Source organism: Zophobas morio, unplaced genomic scaffold, assembly GCF_036711695.1.
Source record: "Zophobas morio isolate AGI-343-1 ecotype UQ-CSIRO unplaced genomic scaffold, CSIRO_AGI_Zmor_V1 ptg000014l, whole genome shotgun sequence".
NCBI lineage: Eukaryota > Metazoa > Arthropoda > Insecta > Coleoptera > Tenebrionidae > Zophobas > Zophobas morio.
The window spans coordinates 7,271,867-7,293,939 of record NW_026972119.1 but is presented as its reverse complement, the minus strand read 5'-3'; the positions used below and the strand labels follow the sequence as shown (position 1 = coordinate 7,293,939).

At 33.6% G+C, this 22,073-nt stretch overlaps 1 protein-coding gene across 3 annotated transcripts in view; it reads left to right on the top strand.

Annotated features, from left to right (window-relative positions):
• Hts (hu li tai shao) overlaps nt 1–18,841 on the top strand; it is a 67,545-nt gene extending 48,704 nt beyond the window's left edge. The window contains exons 3-11 of one of the 3 annotated variants that reach the window (XM_064056391.1): nt 2,908–3,034; nt 3,683–3,796; nt 3,854–4,139; nt 9,060–9,179; nt 9,230–9,301; nt 9,944–10,006; nt 12,495–12,562; nt 18,065–18,175; nt 18,257–18,841. In XM_064056391.1, the coding sequence (XP_063912461.1) occupies nt 2,908–3,034; nt 3,683–3,796; nt 3,854–4,139; nt 9,060–9,179; nt 9,230–9,301; nt 9,944–10,006; nt 12,495–12,562; nt 18,065–18,175 (961 nt within the window). In that variant the 3' untranslated portion in view covers nt 18,257–18,841. The other 2 variants (XM_064056392.1, XM_064056393.1) reach the window with 2 other exon arrangements.
• Nucleotides 18,842–22,073: the final 3,232 nt, after the last annotated feature.

The window sequence follows — 22,073 nt, the reverse complement described above, 5'->3', positions numbered from 1 at the left end:
GAGAAATCAAGAAGCCTAAAATAAAAAAAAAATGAATAATTAAAATATCGATAAATTGAAAAATCAAGAAATGGAAACAGCAAAAAATAGAAAAATTCAAAAATTCAAAAATCTCAAATTTAAACATCGAGAAACCGAGAAATCCAAAATTTAAAAAAGCAAAAGAATTGAAAAATCGGATATTGATAAATCGAAAAAAGAAAAATTTGAAACTAAAAAAATCCAAAAAACGAAAAACTGTAAAGTTAAAAAATCGAAAAATTGGGAAGCCGAAAAATCTAAAACCGTAATGTCGAAAAATCGAAACGAGATTTCGAAATATGTATCACAAATCGAAAAATCTAAAATTTTAAAATTGAAAAATTAAAATATCGAAAAAGTAAAAAAATCTAGAAATTGAAAAAGTCGAAATATTGAACAATCCCAAAATCTGAAATTTAAAAATCGAAAAACCGAGAAATTCGAAATCCAAAATTTAAAAAACACAAGATTTGAAAAATCGGAAAATTGAATATGTAATTGACAAATTGAAATATCGGATAAATCGAAAAAAGAAATCGGGTATTGGTAAATCGAAAAAAGAAAAATTTGAAACTAAAAAAAATCCAAAAATTGAAAACTGAACTGAAAAGCCGAAAAGTGTAAAACCGGGATGTAAAAAAATCGAAACAAGGCGATGTTTCAAAATATGAAAAAGTCGAAATATTGAAAAATCCCAAAATTGAAACGTCGAAGTATTGAGAAATGGAAGGAAAATTGAAGAATGGAAAAATCGAAAAATCCCAAAACTGAAACATCGAAAAATTGAAAAATCAAAAACCTGAAAATCGAAAAGTTGAGTAATTGAAAAACTGTTTAAAAATCAAAACATTAAAAAGTCCAGAAATTGAGAAATGCTTAAATCAAAAATTAATTAATCGGCAAATTGAGAAATCGAAAAATTTTAAATTGGAAAAAATTGAAAACTGAAAAATGAAGAAATCGAGGAATTGTGAAGATTAGAAGAATCGAAAATTGAGAAATCGAAAGATGAAAAATCGTGAAATCGAAAAGCTGAAAAATCGACAGACAGATGGAAACGGAAGACCTATTTCCTCGTACCCCAGGGGTCACAAAACTAGAAAACAAGAAAGTACCAGTCGCCCGCTGGACTCGATTACAAAGCTTTCTTAGTTTACGCTGGGGAAGTAAAAATCTTTATATAGGCTCATAGGAATTTTGAATAACCAATTAACCAATTTTTGAGAAGACGTCGTCAGTTGTCAGGAAGGGATGATTAAAGAATCAATGTTATCTCTGCAGGCAGGAGTAACTTCTGCATCGCTTCCAGCGGTGGTATTTTTCTCCTTTCCGCTTTCGACTTGATTCGCGTCCTTGAATGATATAATACTGTGTTGAATTCATTCTTTTACCAGATTTCTTTTTTTTTTTTGGAGTGTCGTCTAATCAGATAAAAAAACAACTAAGAAACCAATTACTTTTTCTAAATGTTTCAGTGTCATCCCCTCTTTTACGTTATAATTTATTTTTTGACTTATAATTAATTATATGATAAAATTCCTCGCCGAAGCCCAGTGTTTCAAATATTAATATGCACAAATTAATACTTTAAAAGGCGACCTTCACACCAGTAGAGTACATTGCCCGGGTCAAACCCCCGGCGGGGTCGATACGCCGGTAAAAAACCAACCTCAGCCTGTCGTCATGTTGGGTGATATTCCAATAATAGGCTTTAATTTTGTCAACCCAATCAATTTGTGAAATCAATACACAACTTTCCGGTTGAACCTAGTGTTGGATTCTACCGATAACAGATTTCTCACCAAGCTTGTTGTGATTTGTTTAAAATGAATTTGGCAATGTTTTGCAAAAAATTATTTCAAATAAAATAAATAGATTAACCTTCTCCTATGAGTAAGGTTTAAAATAGTGAATTTTTAAACAACTAGTAAAATGTTGAGCTAAAATGACCTAATAATCTTTTTGAGGGTTTGAATAGATATATGTATTTTGAATGAGCCAGAATAAATTTTACTGCTCCACTAAAATTTAACGTCTTGGAAACTAATATATGTGTAAAAAATTGCGAATTGAGGGACATGCAAAATGTGCAAAGTGACGAAGTTTATAAGAAGTTTGTATTTTATTTAATTTAGATCACTATCATACCTTACAATCATTACTTTTGTTTCAAAAATATTTTAGAATATAATTTAAGTGTCGAAAGAACGGTACAAATTAACATAAAATGTGGTAAATGTATTTTCATATGTACATTTTTACCATAAATAATTTAACAAAAGTAGATCCAGCTGTTCAACGATATTTGTTACAGACCTTCAAAACAATTAAGAGATGTAAAATTGATGCAGTTCGTATTCATTTCTTTAAAATGTGAGAGGAGTGGTTGTTGTTTAAACCAGTTTTCGATAAAAGCTTAACATGCGTTATATTGTAACCCATCTTTTAATTTTGTATATATATACAACAGTCCGACAACGTCCAACAAAATTGTTAAATGAATAAGGTAACCAAATGACGCAAACTTGTTTTATGCAGTAGATAATAAAAAATCCCAGGTTCTTTGAAATTTTAACCTGCACTGTTTTACGACGCTTTTGTTGTCAGCAAATTATACCAACGTTGTAATTTACAAAACTAATTGACCTAAACTTCGTAAATTTCTGCAACACAATGTTTAATTTAGAAGTTCTTTATTGAGCAAACTTACTAATTCGTGACGTTAAGTCAACGTGCCAGCGTTCAAGTATTTAATTACTTTGTCCTCAACCAAACAAAGAGCACAGATTCACCTCTATTGTCGTTGACAATCTTTCAATTGAAAGTACCCACAAATCTAATTAAAACTTCACGTGACTCCTTGTTATGTAATGCTTGTCTTTGCAGATTATGGAAGAAGTTGGAAGGCGGAAGAAAAGGTCACGATCGCAGCCGTTGGTTGAATTCACCCAACGTCTACCAAAAAGTCGAAATTTTAGAAACAGGCACGCCCGACCCCAAAAAAATAACAAAGGTAGAATATATTAAGTTTGAAGATAAGTAACTTTATATCGAGAGTTCAGTCCCTCCATTCCCTTTGATATGATAGAGTAAGTAGCTTCATTCCATGTAGGATGCTTCTACGTGCTAAAGCATTAAGGATTTTACGAATATTTTATCGATTATATAGTGCAATTTAAGTTTTATGATATTATGTAGACTGCGAATCTTATATGTGCCATTTCATGTTTTGCTACGCAAATATATATTTTTTGAATTGATTTTATTAGGTTGAACCTAATTTTTGCGACTACAGCGGTGTCTAGTCGTTAAATGTCGAAAGAGATCTGATGCCATATTAAAAGTGTGTATTACACTTTGTAATCTTGTAATTTTATTCTCGCTAGTTTAACATGATTTTATGCTTAGCTTATAACGCTAATCTCTAATAAACAAGATGGAAATAACGTTTTTTGTCTTTATTAATCCCATCCTAATTTGTTTTCATTTTGCTCAAAACTAATTCCCGTACTAATAGATAATCTTAAAAACCAAAATGTGTTTGTGTGGCAAAACCAGTACATTAGAATGTCTGATCTGGCACACACTTCTAACAGGTTTTTGTCATTTTTGCTCGCTATTCTTCTCATTGCATCGCTAATGTGCTGGTTTTGTCTTTCAGTGGGTCGCGGAAGGATCACCAACCCATTCCAGTACACCTGTAAAAATCGATGCAGCGTTGCAGTTTGTGCCCAAGGGTACCAACCCGAAAGAATTCAAACAGAAACAACAGCAGGTAACAAAACGACAACATCCATCACGACCGGTTTATCATGCTTGTGGAAATTTATAGATAAAAGACTACCGAAGGGCTGACAAAATTTCCGCGGGTCCCCAATCGCACATCCTGGAAGGCGTGACATGGGAAGAAGCGCGGAAAATGCAAGACGCTACAGTTACTCAAACTGGTGACCAAGTCGTGCTGATGGGTGCCGCTTCCAAGGGAATTATCCAGCGTGGCCACCAACACAACGCAATGGTATATAAGTCGCCGTATGCCAAAAATCCTTTCGATTCAGTTACGGACGAAGAATTGGACGAATACAAAAAGGTCGTTGAGAAAAAAGCCAAAGGGGAATGTAAGTGTCCTACTTTTAAATTTACAGTACGAGCTGAATAAAACAATTATTCACGATTATTATTATTCAGTGCTAAGCTGAGGGAAGGTAGATAGTGGTTATGCAAAGTTTGAATACCATAGTGTTTTAAATTATACACCATTATAATATCTTCCATAAACAACACTTAGGCGCCATTAAAGTCTTGAAAATATTTGAATAATGTAGACTCTGCAATGATTAGACATTCAGTGAGCAGTTTTGTTTTGCATATTCATTAAGTATTATCTGTCATTGACATCTGTATACATACCACCAGACTGCAGTTGCGTTAGTTTTATTTTCCGAGTGTGATACACCTTGCAAAATGAATATTCAAATCGACATTTGACTCATAAAAAACTGTTACAAGTAACTACTATAAAATAACAATCGATTTGTGAGCTGTATTGTTAATAATAACTCTTGCGATGTTTCCATTTTTTTTCTGACTGTTAGTTGTCGTTTTTTCCAGACCATTTATCGGGTCAGTTCCATTAATTGATTAGTTACGCCACCAGAGTTAAAATTATTTCCAACCGAGTGAACAGACACAATATTTAAAGCTTTGTAGAACTTTTTGTAGACATTTCACATTAACTCCAAGTATGGTTAACAATTATAGGCGGCCTATGACAGTAAAGTACAGTAAATCATTGTAACTTTTATTACTTTGCTAATTACTGTGAATATGCGATAAGTACATACGTGGTTACTTTTAAAGGACGCAGGTTCAGTGTCCCCATATACACCTGACAAGTAGATTTTACAAGCAAAAAACGTTTATTTAAAATAATACACTGTTGTCAGTTTTTTAAATTTGGTTTTATTTACGAGAATACGGTAAAGTTTATAAGGCTAGCTAACAAAAAATTTCAGTGTGTGTGTGGGTGTGTGTACGTTCGTCGTCGATAACAAAATTTGTTTATTTTATCGGAATTTTAATTTATTTTCATTTTATTTAATTTGTAGCTAGGTGCAGGCATCGTGTATAATCTGCAAATTCATAAAACTAACTACAGCTGTTATCTTATCAGTGATGCCGGTGTCAAATTAATTCCTGATAATTATAGATAATTTTCGTACCATTTAATATATGGGTCGAACAAACATAGCTAATCGGTGGTGATAAATAATTTTAATTTATTACTGTAGCGGACTGTCTTTTAAAGCAAATATAAGATTGCTTCAGGTCAATAAAAATAGAAGTACGTCAGGAAAGGTGGAATAGTGTTAAATTTTCGAGTCAAAAAAACGTTAAGTATTATATTCATAAGGTGTGTCTTATTTAAAGTTACTAATTGAGACGCATCTTTGCCGTTCATCTTTAGATTTCTATGTAGTAATAGTGCTGGCATCTAGCGGCAGATTTTAAAAACCACTAGACACGATGTTAGCATGCCTGGATAGTTAGAACGATTCAGTTTTTCAAGGGACAAAATCAGAACAAACTAGAAAAAATTTATAAAAATATATATTTCAGTAAACTTAAAAAATAAAATAAAGTTCGTGAATCTAAATTGAAATCTAGTAAAATTGCTAATTTCAAATAACAATATTCTACAAGGTCCAATTCAGAATGATCGATGGTCTTCGACCTACCTTGTGTTTTTGGGTATTGATTATAACTTCTTGAAATGAATAATTAATAAAATTTGTTTTTATACGTCTGCAAATCTAACGAGGCCGGTGTAACTTGTATTTTTTGTTAATCTGGAGCATTTATGAGAAAATTTAAAGCTGGATTTAGGAATGTGCATGGATGTTAATAAAATATAAAAAAGATATAGGGTATAGAGATCTAATCTTAATTCGTACCTACTCTTTAACCAGTTCTTAATAGTGAATATGATTTCGTAGTCTCAGTTTTTTCAGTCCAGCTGTTTTTCTCGTGTTATCAAAACCTCTTACAATGAAACATGCCACATGTTAAATATTGACCAAATGTAGAATGTTTCTGCATGTAACTTAAAATATTTGTTTCTTTTTATTTCTCAAGGAATTACAAAGGAAATTACCGCAATTGAGTCATTTTGTATAATTACATATTTCCTTGCTGTTTTCTAATTAGCAGAATATGGAAGTGGACAGATAGAAATGGCATGGACTTTATAATTATGCTATTCACGATCTTTCTAGTTAGATAAGGATCGGCCATGGAAATTTGGCATTTTTGTTTTTTAGTTTAAAAACGGCTTTAAAAATGACGTCATGAATTCAATCATTTATTAATGTGACAAATATCAGAATCAATAAACAAAGCAAATAATTAGAAGTTTTAGAGTTAGTGATTTGAAAACATGTTTTTATGTTTTTCATTATACTTAATAATTTCGCCATAAATCTGGAGTCTTAAATATTTTCATTATGAATTTGATTGCGTGATGTATAACTGCCAAATATGTTCTTCTTTTTGCCATTTTTTTTTATTTCGTCTTTGCTGCAAGACTAAAAATGGGTTAAAATTTCGAAACAAAGAAGAGTAAACTTGGGGGCGGAGCTTAATTTTTCATTACAATCACTTGGATGATCAGTATTATTAAATGTTAAGTATTTAACTTTAACAGGTCACTATTTTCCAGTCCCATTATTTCACTGTAAGAATCTAATTCATTATCTAGGTCATCGTCATCATCTAATTTTGATTCTGATTCAGATTCTTTTTATGAAATAAAAATTGATTGAATGTTATTCCCACAAAACTTCCCTTGCTCCTCGCTTTTCCCAAAATTAAGTATAAGATTTGATTTTGTCGATTTTGTATATTTTTGTTTTTTGTAATTAAAGAGCGGATCTATATACGCAAATATTTGACAAAATATGCACAATTTACCTCCGGCGACTCGGAAAGAAACGACAATTAACTACAAAAAAAAAAAACACGAGAAATGGCTGTAATTACATTTATTATCTGTAACATCTTTATATTAAGCATAAATATGCTATAAACTTCTATTTTTTTTTTTTTACTATTAGAATTAACAGTCAGATGTTTCTCCATTATAAAATTCTGTTCTTCTGTTTGTACGAAAAGGTGGAATTAAATTACAACGTTCTTTTTCGAAAATTTTTCATTGAAATATACATCATGGTTAAATATTCCAACAGGTTTCCAGACAATATCCTTCCTTGTCTGGTCTGTCCTTTTGGTTGCTAGTTTTTGCTCTACAGCAATAATTCGTAAATTTAACGCACTAGGTAACTGAGCACAATTATTACAACAGACTTTCTAAATTGCGGTGATATTTATAAAAAATTCAAATTTGTTTATTCGTCTCTTCCAAGAAATGGATATTTCTCCTCCAAGAGGTTGACGTCATCTCAAAAAATTATTAACTAAATCTTCACTTAAACTTTGCGCCGAATTGGTGCGGTATTGATCGTGCTTGAGAGAGAAGGGCAATCATATATTAATAAAGCTTCCGAAATTATATATTAATAACTTTGTGGATTTTTCTCTTGTTTAACTTTCCGTTCCCCACAATGTCCAAGTATAATTGGAATTAAAAATTACTTATTTTAAGTCTGGTATGATAAAATTTAATATTGTATTATTTTTAGAAATCTTGTGATTTTTAACATAATATTATTTGCTGCTAATTCTCGTTTTTTTTTTAAATTATGTTCATTCGTAATTTAAGGAAATTCCAGGCTTGAGTAACCGGTGTTCAAAAATGTCTGCCATTTTTTGTGCAGACTAAAAGCTAAATGATATGTTAAGTTTCATGCTGTGCAATTCTTCCTATTAAAATAATAACAGGTTTTTTTATGGTAGTTTTAGTTGCTTGCATTTCGTCAGAAAACATGATTAAGCACATAATAAAGTTGTAAGTCCCATTCAATGAAATTTTAAATAATTTATTTATTATTATCTAGTGAAACTGCAGTGGATGCTGCGGCGGTTTCTGCATTGCTATCATGCCGCCATCACGTCAGACACATTGATAGCTATTGGTGCCAACTGCACAAGATAAGAGCATTTTAAACTGAAATTAAAGTTGTAAATTTGTCTAATTTTGTATTCATTTTATACTTCATAACTTGGAGTCGTTTATAGAGAGACATAATAATAATAATAATAATAATAAAAAAATACATATAGTGTACCTTGAGCTGTTTTGTTGCTACTATTTTGGCAACAACATCTAAAATGTAAAATAATTTATGTTGGCGCCACTTCTTATGAATTAAAAATAGGGAGTTATCGTTCGAATTATCGATTTATTTAGTTACTGTAGGACAACTCAACGCGACAAAATTGATATTGCATCAGTGGCCTTTATCTGAGGCCGATGATTATTTATAATCTTACGCATAACGAGTTGTTGCAAAATAATTCAAATTTGTAATAAAGTTGATGGATTATTTTTGTTATATAGTTTTATATTGTTCTACGAGTAAATACCATCGTATCGACATTGTTACAGTGTACGATACATTGCTTAACGGTAGAAGTTGTTGATAGTGTTATATTTTACTCTTGAAATTAGGATCTTTATTACGTAAAAATAGCTTCGACTACACATCTTAAAATATTAAAAATGTAAGGTTCAGAAGCGTTCTGCACCAACGGGGACAAATCTCCCATTGTTTATTATTGAGTGTATTTTTTAAATTATTTTTAATTACTTTTTCATTAGGCTAATTTAAGCTCAAATTCGGTTAGTTTATATGTCTTTTCTGCTGGAAACGCTGTTTGTATCTTGATGTTATTACTTTATTAATAAACATTGCATGTCGGAAGACTCGAGGTTTTGGTTTTCTAAAATTAGCAAAATCTGATAAGTCCGTTCGATATCCAAGCACTGATATTATTCTCGTCGTTAAAATAATAGTTCTTGTAAATGTGATTCAAGAAATTATGTATTGTAATGTAACCTTCGTGTAATGGCTTTTTTTCAGATGACACGGACTTTAGCGAGTCGGAAGGTTTATCCTCGGCCCAAATCAACAAGAGGATGAGCGACCACATCAGGTCACCGACTTCCGTAACCAGTGAAACCGAAGAGGAAAGTAGAGATGGTTCGTACCACTTGATCATTTTTAACTCGGTTCTAAGTACCGTTTTTCAGAACCCCAAGTACTTCGGATAGAGACCAAACAAGCTCCCAAACCTAGCCAACCCGAAGTTGTGTTGAGTGATGGTGAGTGCTGAGCTTACTTCTTGAACTATTGTAGCTGTCAGTTGTAGTGTAGTCGTGACCAAAGTATACTGTGTGCTTCATTTATTTCTTTTTACAAGTATATAAAAAGCGAAAGTGATGGGCGGGGGGTAAGTGTTCATCACTTGACAGATTCATTCTCATTCTAGAGAACAGATCTTGTTAGAGATAGACACTGACTTGTTTTTTTAAGTTCTACACAAATAGCTGTCATCGTCCATCAGTGTCTTTTTTAGAAAATACGAAATTTATGTAGTTTTAGTCGTTTGTAGATTAGAATGAACACTAAACCCTTGTGGACTCATTTGACCGTTTTGCATGAAAATCATTTAGATTCTGGAGTTTTTTTAAAGTATCTAGCAGTTTTATTATAATTTGAGCTATTAAAGTGATTTGTTTAGTTTCTCAGTTATGTTAAATAGTGGCGCTTTATTCCCATCACGTGTACAGAGTGATTACCTAGATTTGGCACTGGTTTAAATCCATTCACGGAAGCGGCACATTCAAATCTACTCAATCACTTTGTATGCCACCCACTCAGGACCCTCTTACTCTACCAATCCCTGAGGGATTTTCACACTTTGTTTGCATGTGTAATATTCCATTGTATTTTGCATGTGTTAGCCGAAACATCACCGACTGAGCGGTTCCTACGAGCCGAACGGGTATCCGTAAACAGCTACAAGAGTAAGTCTTTTAGAGCTTCGGGGTTTTCATCGCTTCTTCAACAACGCTTTGCTTTACCTCTTCGCTTTCTTAACATCATTATTACAGAATTCCAATTGAGTTATTTTTTGGGTTAAATCCTGTACATCACTCACCAACTTTGAATCTCTTCCAGGTGTAAGAGTGGCGAAAATTCAGAGAAACAAACGCTTAATTACAAGCCTGCCTCATTATCGCACGAACAGCTACGCTGGTCTACCGAAAGGCTCCTACGCTATTCCTAACCCAATGCATTTCCATATTGTGCAACATAAATATATAGCACAACCCCTACGTCCCGTTCTTGTAAAAATCGGTCCCCAAAATCGTGCCACTCATTACGTTTTCAACCGATTTAACGTGAATAAAAATACTCAAACTGTTACTATTAATATTGGAAATTACCGTTCAGTCTCCCTCGGGATGTCGTTGCAGACTGTCACCGATTTTATAAAACCGTTCGCTAACGCGCTGAATATACTCAACGGACCTGGCTTAAGTCATTCGGAAGCGCAAACGACGTACATGGTGCAGCAAGAGGGGGTTCCGTCTGCTGAGTATACGCCTCTAATTGAGAGCTACGACCAAAGAGAAAGTTTGCTGAGGGTGAATGATGAGTCAAACTTTGAAAAGCAAATTTTGCAAAAATTACAAGATAATTTGATCGCTGATTTGATGAAAAGCGACTCGGAGTCTGAGCAGGAGGTGGAACAAGCTGAAGCCCGAACAGAAGTGGTACAGTTCACTGAAGAGGACACTTTCATAGTTAATGAAAGGTTAGCAGATGAAGATTATGTAATTGACAATAATAACTCCAGTACTGAGAGTAATAGAAATGATCAGATAAACGACTCACTTGTCTCTACAAGTGTAGACGAAGGAATAGGTGACTTGACGAAATTGTCACCCATTAGTCAAGATTCACTCGAAGATGACGATAGAGTCAAGGAAAATCCTGAGTTGGCAAAATCACAGTGTCAAGAAGTCGTAAAACCTGACGACAAGGTGGTGAAATTAGGAAAAATTATTTTCGACTATATGTCTGAACAAGGTTTCGATATTTCTGAGCTTGTAATTTTCCCTGAGCTTTCGCACGACGCGAACACCAGCAAACTAATGACCAAACTGAGTGAAACGTATGACGAATTATACGGAAACAAACTAACAAGCGAGGAACGAAGTGCCTTACGACTTGTAGTGTGCTCATACGTTTTAAATTTAATCGAAAACGACGAAAGAATGATGTCTTCGACCGATTCTCTCGAGTTTCCGATGGTTTCGGATAAACTTTTTAGTGTTTCTGAGACACTTTCGGCTATTATGGATCGATTCTTTGACGTGGTGGATGACAACCGTAGCGAAGTCTTCGAAGATTTTGTACAACCAATGACTACAACTGTACTTCATTCGACTCCTGATACAACCAACGTAGTGGACACACATGAAACATACGAAATCGTTGAAGAAATAACCTCTTTCAAAAAAGATCAAATAGTTAAGCCAGGTCATGAAACGTACTGGTTCTCCATTGGCACCCCCAAAGAACAAAAAGTGACAAAACGAACACCCCCCAAGCAGATTATCAATTACGATGACATTCCTTTACCACCACCGAAAGATCTCTACTATTACGGAACCACGAGTCAACCTTTGTCTCCAATCATTGAAGAAGCCAATCGCAACTTATTTTTTGATTTTGTTGAAGACGAAAAAGCCGCCGCTTTGGAAATCGAGGACGTTTTAGCAGGAGGAGACACGGAAAAAGTTGACAATGTTCTGTCTAAACACCACGATGGTACTTACATTGCCTTTGATAAACCGGAAACCAACGTCGTGGTGTCTACCGGAGTTACATTCAATCGCACCATCACAACGGTCACTTCCGCCTACGTCAAAGCCGAAAGTGTCATTTTTAAGAAAAATAACTCTGTTAACGATGACGAAAGTTTTTACAGTGTAACTAGTCAGTGTTCCGGTAACAAGAGTGACGACGAAGGAGACTGGATGGGTTTTGAAAAAGCTAAATTTTAATCTTTTTAAATTTTCTCCTTTGTATGCTTGTATTGTTTTATTAGCAAATAAATATTTTCATGGTGTGGGGTGATTTATGTGACGGTTTATGGAAATGTGGTCACGCTGTGCAATTTTCGCTCTCTTTATTTGACGAAAAATCTGAAACGTGGTGTGTTTTTGTTGGCGGGTTCAAATATTTATATCCTACATCTGCAAAAAGAGAACGGAAATTGTAATAAACAGCACGTGCACATTCTAACCCCATTAATCAGCACTCAAGATGTAAATACAAAATAATTCAGAGCCAGACTAACGAATAAAAATACTAACGTGGTGGAAGTCGAATAACTGAAGGTATTTATGTATGTTTTATGTTTTTTTTTTTGTGATTTATGTGCTTGGGAATACAACAGTGTAACGACAGTTATGGTAATATAAACATGTGGTAATTTTATAGGTGAGAACACAGTCAACGGAGACCAGTCAGATGCTCACATTAGTACCTTGTCTCAGAGTAGTAAAGAGGTAAGATTTTTTGAGTTACAAAAAAGTTATTGGTTATATCTTGGATCTTGGATTATATTGTAGTCACAAGCCTTGCAAATGTCGGTTTATCACAATATAACCCAAAGTCCAGGATGTAATAGTGCGGACAGAAACAAAACTACATGATTGAATTAATTTGGAGCCCAAGATGTAACAGTTTTGATGCGGTGGTGTTAAAAATGGCATTTTTCGCAAGTATTTAGGTGTTAAAAAAGCTCTTAAACACACGAGTTTGTTTAAATCCCAATGATGTTTTGATTTTATAATGCTCTATTCTAAAATCATTAGTAATAATAATAATAATAGTAGCAATGTATAAAACTCTCAAAAGCAGTAAGTTGGGAAATCAGCAGTTTGGAAAGCGTGGGTTTTTGGTGGAATATGTATATTATCAATATAGTACATAGTTTTTATTTGTAGGGAAACCTCGTCGTTTTGGTGAGAAGAATATTATTTAGTTTAATAAACCATCAATACTGCAGATCACCAAAAGAGATAAATGCTTAATTTATTTCTATTTGAAATATACCGGTTGTCCCAGTTTATCAGTTTTACTGTGTGTATCAGTTATTTGAACAGATAGAAGCCTGATTGTTAAGTGATTAATTTACATAAGAAACCTATAAAATGAATATGGTAGTAGCATTATATCACCTTTAGGTTTTTTTTTGGAAATGACACCAAATTTTTATTTTCAAATAGAATACTTGTGTAATTGGTTTGTTATAATGGGTATCTAAAAATTTTAATAGCTGCGTTTCGTTTTCCACCCTAATACCGATTTTTTTGTCAGGTTGGCAACATATTTTGAAAAAAACGAAATTTTAAAAAACCCTATAGTGCAGAATTATATCGAGCACATTTTTCATTTTTCAATAACAGCATTTCACTTTAGTGTTTTAAAATGTTAAAACAAAGAAGGTGGACATTTGGCGTTTCTTGCTTACTGTTTAAGTTAATTGCTGGCTGTCAATAAATAGTGTAAAATAATGGAAAACAAAAATTTTTCGCTGAGAAACACTGAATATAATCCTTAATGTCAAGGATATCGAAAAATAATAGAAAAGCGAAAAGGTTATAAGAACAAAATTTACAGAAAAAATCTTATATGTTTAGCAAAATATCTACGAGAAAATCAGGATCTGAAAAAACTTAACCGAATTTTAAATTAATAAATGTGTAAATCTGCGAGCTCACTTTGAAAAAATTAAAGCCATGAACTGTTATCTTGTTAATTTAAAATCAATTGAAAAAAATTGCAACACTTAAAAAGCACATTCTCTTCCGTTTGAAACAAAAAATGTTGATGCCATTTTATTGATTTATTTTAAATGAATTATTAATCGTCCGAAACTTCACACGAGAGTGAAATTTAAATTCCTCTCACCCTTTCTCGGTGATTTTGCACACATCACATTTCTATACCAAAAAAAACCTGCCGCGTATTATACTGTCTACCAGGTTTTCGCAAAATAGCCAATTATTATTCAACCATGCTGTACTTTTCACACGGACGCAGGGGTACCCATGAAGTGCCCAATTAGAAATTCATTTGGACAAATGATAAAAAAAACGCAAACTTTAACTAGAAAGCGTATGTTCTGCTTTAGCCACAGGATCTTGTGCTCTGTTTCAGTTAAAATTGAATTTCTATCTTTCTCGATTTTATAACAATAACTGGATGAGCACTAGATTTACAAGAAATGAAACAAGCAACATTTTAATTTGTTAAATTATGTATTGGTTCAAGTTATGAATCAAATCAAAATAAAATTCATCAAGGTTACATTTGATGCTCATCCCATATTGCGAGAATGTTTCAACAATAAAAACTCCAAATTCAAGTTGTCGACGGTGATATACATTATAAACACAAGCACAAATTAATTATTCATCCCCTGGACCAAGTTATTTATTTGACTGATGATAATTTTCAAGGTCCTTTCTCTCAAACATCAAGGCTTAGGCTGTAAGTGAAATGTATTAGCAAGAGTTATAAAGGGTGGATAATGTAATAGTTTGTAAAAACAACCAGTACTTTAGACATCGTTATTAAAGTAAGAAGTGAATTGCCGGCACGTGTTTTACAGGAACATTTTCCATCGTTGTAAAATTGTATTACAATCATGAACAGTTAACGATCTTAACATGAACTGTGAATTTATAAACAATAAAGACAAAAATTACACATATTCATGGGAGAGTCAAAGTTTTTCACATTTTAGATTCAAACACCATTAATTAACTTGTCTTAAACAGCTATACTGGTTAGAGAGGGACTGTGGCGTTGAATGCGATTCCTTTTTATTTAAACAATTGCCTTTTTTATGAAATTACAAACAATATTCTACACACCAAAATTTAACCTTGTGATAACCCAAACATCCCGCGAAAAATTCAAAATTTGGCCTTGGCTGTGATCGTCGAACAAAATGGAACCTTACATTGTGTTTTTGAAAAATGGCGGGATGCTTTCAGATGCAAATGGTGGACCCCAAGGTTGGAAAAGTACCGTTAATTAAAACACCAAATTTATGCAGGATACAAAATTATTTATTCCTCCACTGACAATAACTGTGTCGGGTGAGAACACCCCTTAATGCTCAGCTCCAAAAAAAAAAACTTTGAATGACTTGGAATGAAATCAAATTAAACGTTCTGAATCAATGCAAATATTAGAATATCACAAATAATTTAATAAAAACAAAGAAAAATCTGAATTAAAGTAACTGGATGCAAATGCACAAGTTATTACAGACGTGTGGCGGCAAATTTAAAATTATTGCAGTCAATAAGAGAACAAAATTTTAATAAAAACTATGCGGCGGTAGTAGCACCAGAGCGTTGAAGAGTGTAGCGATCGAACTATGTCAATTTCATTCTAGAGCACAGCAAAAATATTGAGTTTGGGGCTCCCGGTCGTGGCTATTCTCCCCCCACGACGCTTATTCTAGCTATCGCAAGCATTGCTGCAAGGCACTTCTCTATTACGGACATGCTGTACGAGCAGGCCGTTACGGTCGCAAACTCGTAGTTGGATCTCGACTATTGGGCCAAGTCGACGGCGTTACGTAATGTCGACCGCCCCTAACTTCTATACAAAACCTGCATTTCTGGTGCAGATGGCGCGATAAATCTAGCCAGCTCGACAAGGAACCGTGCACTCCGCTTCTGTCACGTATTTCGATGTTATTTAACCTCAATTCCATTTTAAATATTCAATTTCTATGACTCTGATATTAAACTACAACTGCACAAGTTTCAAAGTTTCAAAAAGAGCAATAAACAACATTTAAATTCGCCATACAATCTTGAGGTGAAAATTGCAAAGCTAACAAATTTACATGAGATTAATATTTGCCACACTTTATCAACGATTCAAACAAAGAATTTACATGGATGTTACATTATGACATGATCCAAGTGAATGGTTACTTAAAACAATTTGTTTTGAGGGTACATATGCGCCTCGGTGATGTAATTATCCAGCGTTGCGAGAAATAAAATGTCTCGGTGAGGTAATTTGCAACGTTGCGAGATAAATGTCTCGGTGATGTGATGATGATTACGATGATAATAACGATGATAACTGCATAAGGAGAGAAATCTTTAATCCCCTCGTTAGTCCACGATATTATATTATGAATTCTGCTGCAATTTTCTACGGTCTTTTTCCACAGTAGGGCAACGTTAGGTTGTAAATGAACTATTAGCAATCTTGTGTGAAGAATTAAGAAGTGTTATAATGTAACACTTAAGTATTAGCTTCCATAATTAGACAAACAAAATCAAACGCGTCCTGATTAAGTGAATTTCATAAAAACTCCTAGCAAGTATTTATCTAAATAAATCTAATGTCTGTTAAATTGTGTCAGTACCACCAGTTAACAATTAAAATCCTAACATGAACTGTGAATTTACAAACACTAAAACAAATTTACACGTGGTAGCGTCGGTCGAAAATTCGCATTTTTCCGATTAGAACGCCGCAAGAATTAGCTACGCCTGTTAGGGAAACTGTGACGTCGTCGTCGTTACAAATAATTGTTGTTAAACAAAGGCTTCCTTCGTTTTATTAACTGCCAAGCCAACTGAACTTAACCTTCTCACGACGTGGTTACACTCACAACACACACACCAAAAGCGACGCTTTCACCTCTCTACCAAGCCGCCCTCTTCGACCAACCCTCTTACTAAAATTTCAAGCAGAACTACACACTACCCAAAAGCGCTAACGTGCACATGGTTGCCTACGTTTAACGATTTTTTTGATTGAATTTTTTTTTCAAATTCAAATTATTCAAATGTGATTTCGCGCCGCTGTTAATTATTTCAGCGGGAAAGTTTTAATTCAAATGCGTTTCACGGCTTTGCGTTTTCGCACAGCGCGAAATTTTAATTTCAAATTCAAGACACCACATTGTCTTATAGATTTCTTTGTGTTAATTAAGTGTTATAAATTTTACACTCTACTTTCAAATAACTGAGATGTCAATGTGGAACCGGTGAACGGTCACACCCAGTAGGTATAATATGGTCATAAATTTTTGTACTTTCAAGTGTCTAAAAAATTGTCAGTATCAAAATCTATGTGTAGGAATTTGATTTTTAAATCAACTGTTTCCACATTGTTTTCAAATGAGACCGATCGAATCTACTTATAATAGAGGTTGCCATCATTTGACCATTTTATTGGTTCAGCCATAAATTAGAGTTTACCTTCGAATAATCAGTTTAAATTGATTCCTTTGAAAATAACAATCCTACGCTATTGGGCGAGTGCAACCTGTCGAGTTTCTAAGTTTGTTTTTAAGTAACTTAAAACTTATACATATAAACACAAAATTGAAAACGCAAAACTCATGTTGTTTCATGCATCTAAGCGCTTATAATTAACATATTAACACAGGGCGACTATAAAAGACAGCAAATCTAGTTGGTTTTTTAAGTATTGCAATCTAAAAATAGCGTAAATAAAAATATTGGGTGCTTTAGTTGTGTTGGTCGTCAATCATCACAATGAAGCGGCAAAATTAACCAAATTTCAAAGCCAACTTGATCTTTCATAATCACCTCATATACCACAAACAAGGCAAGTTGAAAACTTTGTCCAGAGTCACATTCAGTTTGTCCACGATACGGTTTATATGTTTTCTCAGGAGGCAGAATCAAAATCCAGTTACTGGTCGCAACCAAATTGCATAAAAGTGTTTTTCTTTTAAGAGCTTTATATAATAATCGGGTTCCATTTGAGACGCTAAGAATGACATATTTCTCTTTTGTCAGAACAATTCTAAGTTATGGGGTATTATTGTGGGGACATTCTGGAGTACGAGATCGTGCGTTTTTCGTGGAGCGTTGAGCCGATATACTTGTAGGCGGATTAACACATTGTAGACTGTTTCGTAGTTTCAAATCATCACATTACCTTGTCTGTTGTACATAGATAATATTTTATTTTTAAACTGCTGTCTTTTCTAGGATCGCTCCATTTCTGAAGGGTCTCCGAAGAAGGATAAGAAGAAAAAGAAAGGATTACGGACACCTTCCTTCCTAAAGAAGAAGAAAGAAAAAAAGATTCGTGAAGCATAGGTTTGTATTACTTTGTGTGTTGCACTTTTTTAATATTGTTAACCGACGATAAATTTTGATTGTTTTCTGTTTTGTTTCTAGGCACTGCCGCCGAAATTTTTATATTGATGCCTCCATCGAGACTGCCAGCGACTCATTTTTTTAGTTTAGTATATTCGAGCGCAGCGGCTAGAATTTTGCACTAAATGTGACAATGGACTTCTTTGGTCTAATTATATTTTTAGCTTTATCTGTACAGGATACTATAAAGATTTTATTATAATTATTAATTAACTTCTAAAGTGCGAAATGTAGTGGTGGAGTAATATATTTAAACTATAGAATAAACAAAACAATTTTTCCATAATTACATCTTTAAAAATGTTGATAAACATTGACTGACATCACTTATTGGTTTGTTTATTCTAAGCATTAAACATTTTTTTTGTTATTTATGTAAATTTATAATTGCTTCTGAACGACTGCAAATAAATAAGTTTATATTGAGATTAAAAGAGAAAATGAATAGGCCATCATCACTTTTCTTATTTTTTTGTTTTTCGTACGTAACGGGAGAGGGAGCACATAATTTCTACTTTATTATACAAACTACATAATTTGCACAAAGTACTCTTTTATGTATGTTTTCTTAATATTTAAGAAATAAAAAGCTTTTCTCGCTATTTAGTTTTGTAGTTTTTTTTCTTTTGTAGATAAGTTCTTCATATTTTTCTGTATAACAGTAAGTACAGTGTGATAAATGTCCCCGTTTTTATACTTTACTAAAAATATTGACTAACAAGTTTTTATGTATTTTGGGGTAATTTTGTGCTCTGGGTAGTGGCTTTTTTATGAGATGCTTTGTGGCAATTGCGCTTTATATAGTAATGACAAAAAGATTATTTTTATCCATACAAAAATATAATTATTGATAAATTATAAATCACCTGTTTATATATTTTTATTTAAAATGTAAAAAAATCCGTTTATTGTGCCGTAGTTTGTTTGATCTCATGTTTTCTTTTATGATGATTTACAGAATTGTTATTGTTTGTTTAGTTTACACGAATCATTCATTTTCATTAATGAAACTGTTTGATGTCGTTTATCATGTCTGTATACCTAACCATTCTTGCGGATGCGTCAAGAGTGCCGTAGGGAGTGACTAGCTGATGTTAGTTCATTTACTTCTGTAAAATCATTCAGTTGTCATCATGTTATTACTTTAACACAGGCAAATAAATTATGTTACAGACACATTCGATTTATTTAAGTAGAGGTAGAACAACCCGAGCAAAAAAGAGGCACGACTTATGAATATGGATGACAATTTCTTATTATTATGTCGAGAAGGGTTGAAAACGCGTTCTTCCGAACGCCGGGAGGAGAGGGACGTAATCGTCTGGAACGATTTGATTAAGATTATTTCGATGTCATCCGACGGGCGTATATTAATTATTGGTATATCGATTTCGCCGTGTACATATTGAGGAAAACGAGATATTTGACAATTTAATTTGCCGCAGTCCTTCTGGTAAATTGCTGTGGATAAAATTCCCGGTCGTGCTGAATGGGATTCGCGCCCCGAGCAATGAAGGGCCACTTCAGAGTCAGGTGGTTGTGTCTGCTCTCTTGATGTTCTAAATTGCGCCAATTTGAACCGCAATCGTTCTGGCTTTTTAAAATAGACCGGAAGCGGTGAAAAATTGACTTCCATTTTTTTTCTAGCGGGTGAGTAGGGCGCCCAGCTGGAAATTTTGGAAGATAGCTGTAAAAGGGATTTCATTATTTAGCTTGATGGGGTTATGCCGGCGAATGGAACTGCTGCTAAGTATTGCTACTGCGTGAATTTTGATTGATTATAATGCGTTTCACTTTGCGGCTGGTGCGCTGGTGCAAGCGTGACGGCTGCCTAATTATCCTTACGATGAAATTCCATTATTCACATCATTTATTACTGGTTTGATTCATGACAATTTGCCGGAAAACAAAATTAATGTTGAGGAAATTCGACAGCCGCAGAAAAACTAAGCTATATTGTCTAATAGACCTTAAAATTAAACGAAGATCAAGATTTTTGCAAACAAAATAACGGATGTTGACACAGGGGCGAACAATATTTAAATGATCGGGCGCCAGCTTTCACTGACATGTTCATTTTTTACTTTTGAAAAAAATCTGATAGGTTTGCTTTTGTTCCACTATTTATCTGTAGAATTTGTATTTTTTGAAATATATAGATAGGTAAGGTAATTATTTCGGTCACAGTTCGTTTGTTGACACTGTTATTTGCTATATCTTTCTATAAAGAATAAGTACCTAAGTATGTCGATTTCGACGGTAATTGTAGGTATATGTACATACCTACAGGCTTGGCTTGATTTATCCCAATTTTATATGCAATCGCACGCATCTATGCCACAACGGGTAAGCGTCCTAATTTCTAAGGACAGAATTTGCAGGTAGGTACGACGACATTTACGTTTTCACCAATTTCTTAGCCTGAATAAGTTTTACCTTGGAATCTTGTGCCTAATTATAAATCAAACATTAATTCGAATGAAAAAAACGGTTTAAGGAACTATAAAGAACTTCCCTCGCCCTGGAAATACATATCAACAAATTTAACTTCTTTAAAAAAATTATAAAATCTGATCTGATCCGGTGATTTTGCGAATTTTGGAGTGTTTTAGTTTACTACCGAAATTATAAATGACTACTGTTTGGGCAATTTTTTCTGGTGTTAATAAATACAGGTCTAAAAGAATCAACTTGCTTTTTTTAAAATTGTAAATCTCTTTTCATCACTAAATAAAATACACACAGGTTAAAATAATTATTTAAAGAAATCGTGATATTTATAATTTGTTGTTACTTACTAGGGATGTACCGACTAGTGGCCGACCGGTCGGATAAGCCGACTATTCGGCCGTTTTTCATCGTCGGCTGGCAGTCGGCGACTGGTCGGCTAAACAGCCGATTGGTCGGCTTTTTTATTAAAATTAAAATAGTATATAATACAATTAAACCCGGTTTACAGAAGCTCAATTAAATATGTAATTGCGATTTAATTTTTAACACGGCGTTAAAGTACCATGTGACCGACTCTACGCCAATCAGAAGTCGGTAATGGCCTTGTTAAACGCGTGGTCAACTTAATCTCAGTTAAAATATTGTATAAACGGGCCTTAAATTCTGTTATTCTTTATTTTTGTACTGAAAAAATAAATGTTAAAATTATCCAAACAATATTAACACATTTTTTGGAAAACAAAGGAACTTTTATTAAAATAAAACAAATTTTTAAGGTAGTCAGAGAAATAGAAAAAAAAACACACTGTCTGTGGCATTTATAAACCGGTTTTAGCAAAGCCGAACAGTCGGCCGACTAGTCGGTTTTTACTGGCCGAACAATCGGCTAGTCGGTTAGTCGGCCAGACCTACAGTCGGTACATCCCTATTACTTACACATTCTTCGAGTCAGTCCACTATTTTTTGGCAATAATTTATATTTCGCACTAACTCCTAAACACCGAACACATTATTGCCCAGTTTCTCAGTTGTCCAGATTTTGAAACCTTCCAAGGGTTTCAGTTTTCAACCATTTGAGATCATAGGTTTTCTATAGGGTTCAGATCCGGTGATTTTGCTGGCCAGTTTAATAACGTCCGTATTATTAACCATTTACGGACGATATTAACGGTATGGATTGAGCAATTATCTCAGACCATAGTTATGTCCGGCAGTTCGTCTTGTGGATGTAATTAAAGAGCACAAATATGTGTCAAAATAAACCTCTTTTACTTTTTTATTTACAAAATCGCCTATCTTTCCTGAAATATTCAAAGTATTGGTTCGGCAATTTTTAATTAACTGCACAGATTCAATGCAGGGCATAAGTACACTGTTTCTAGTTTTG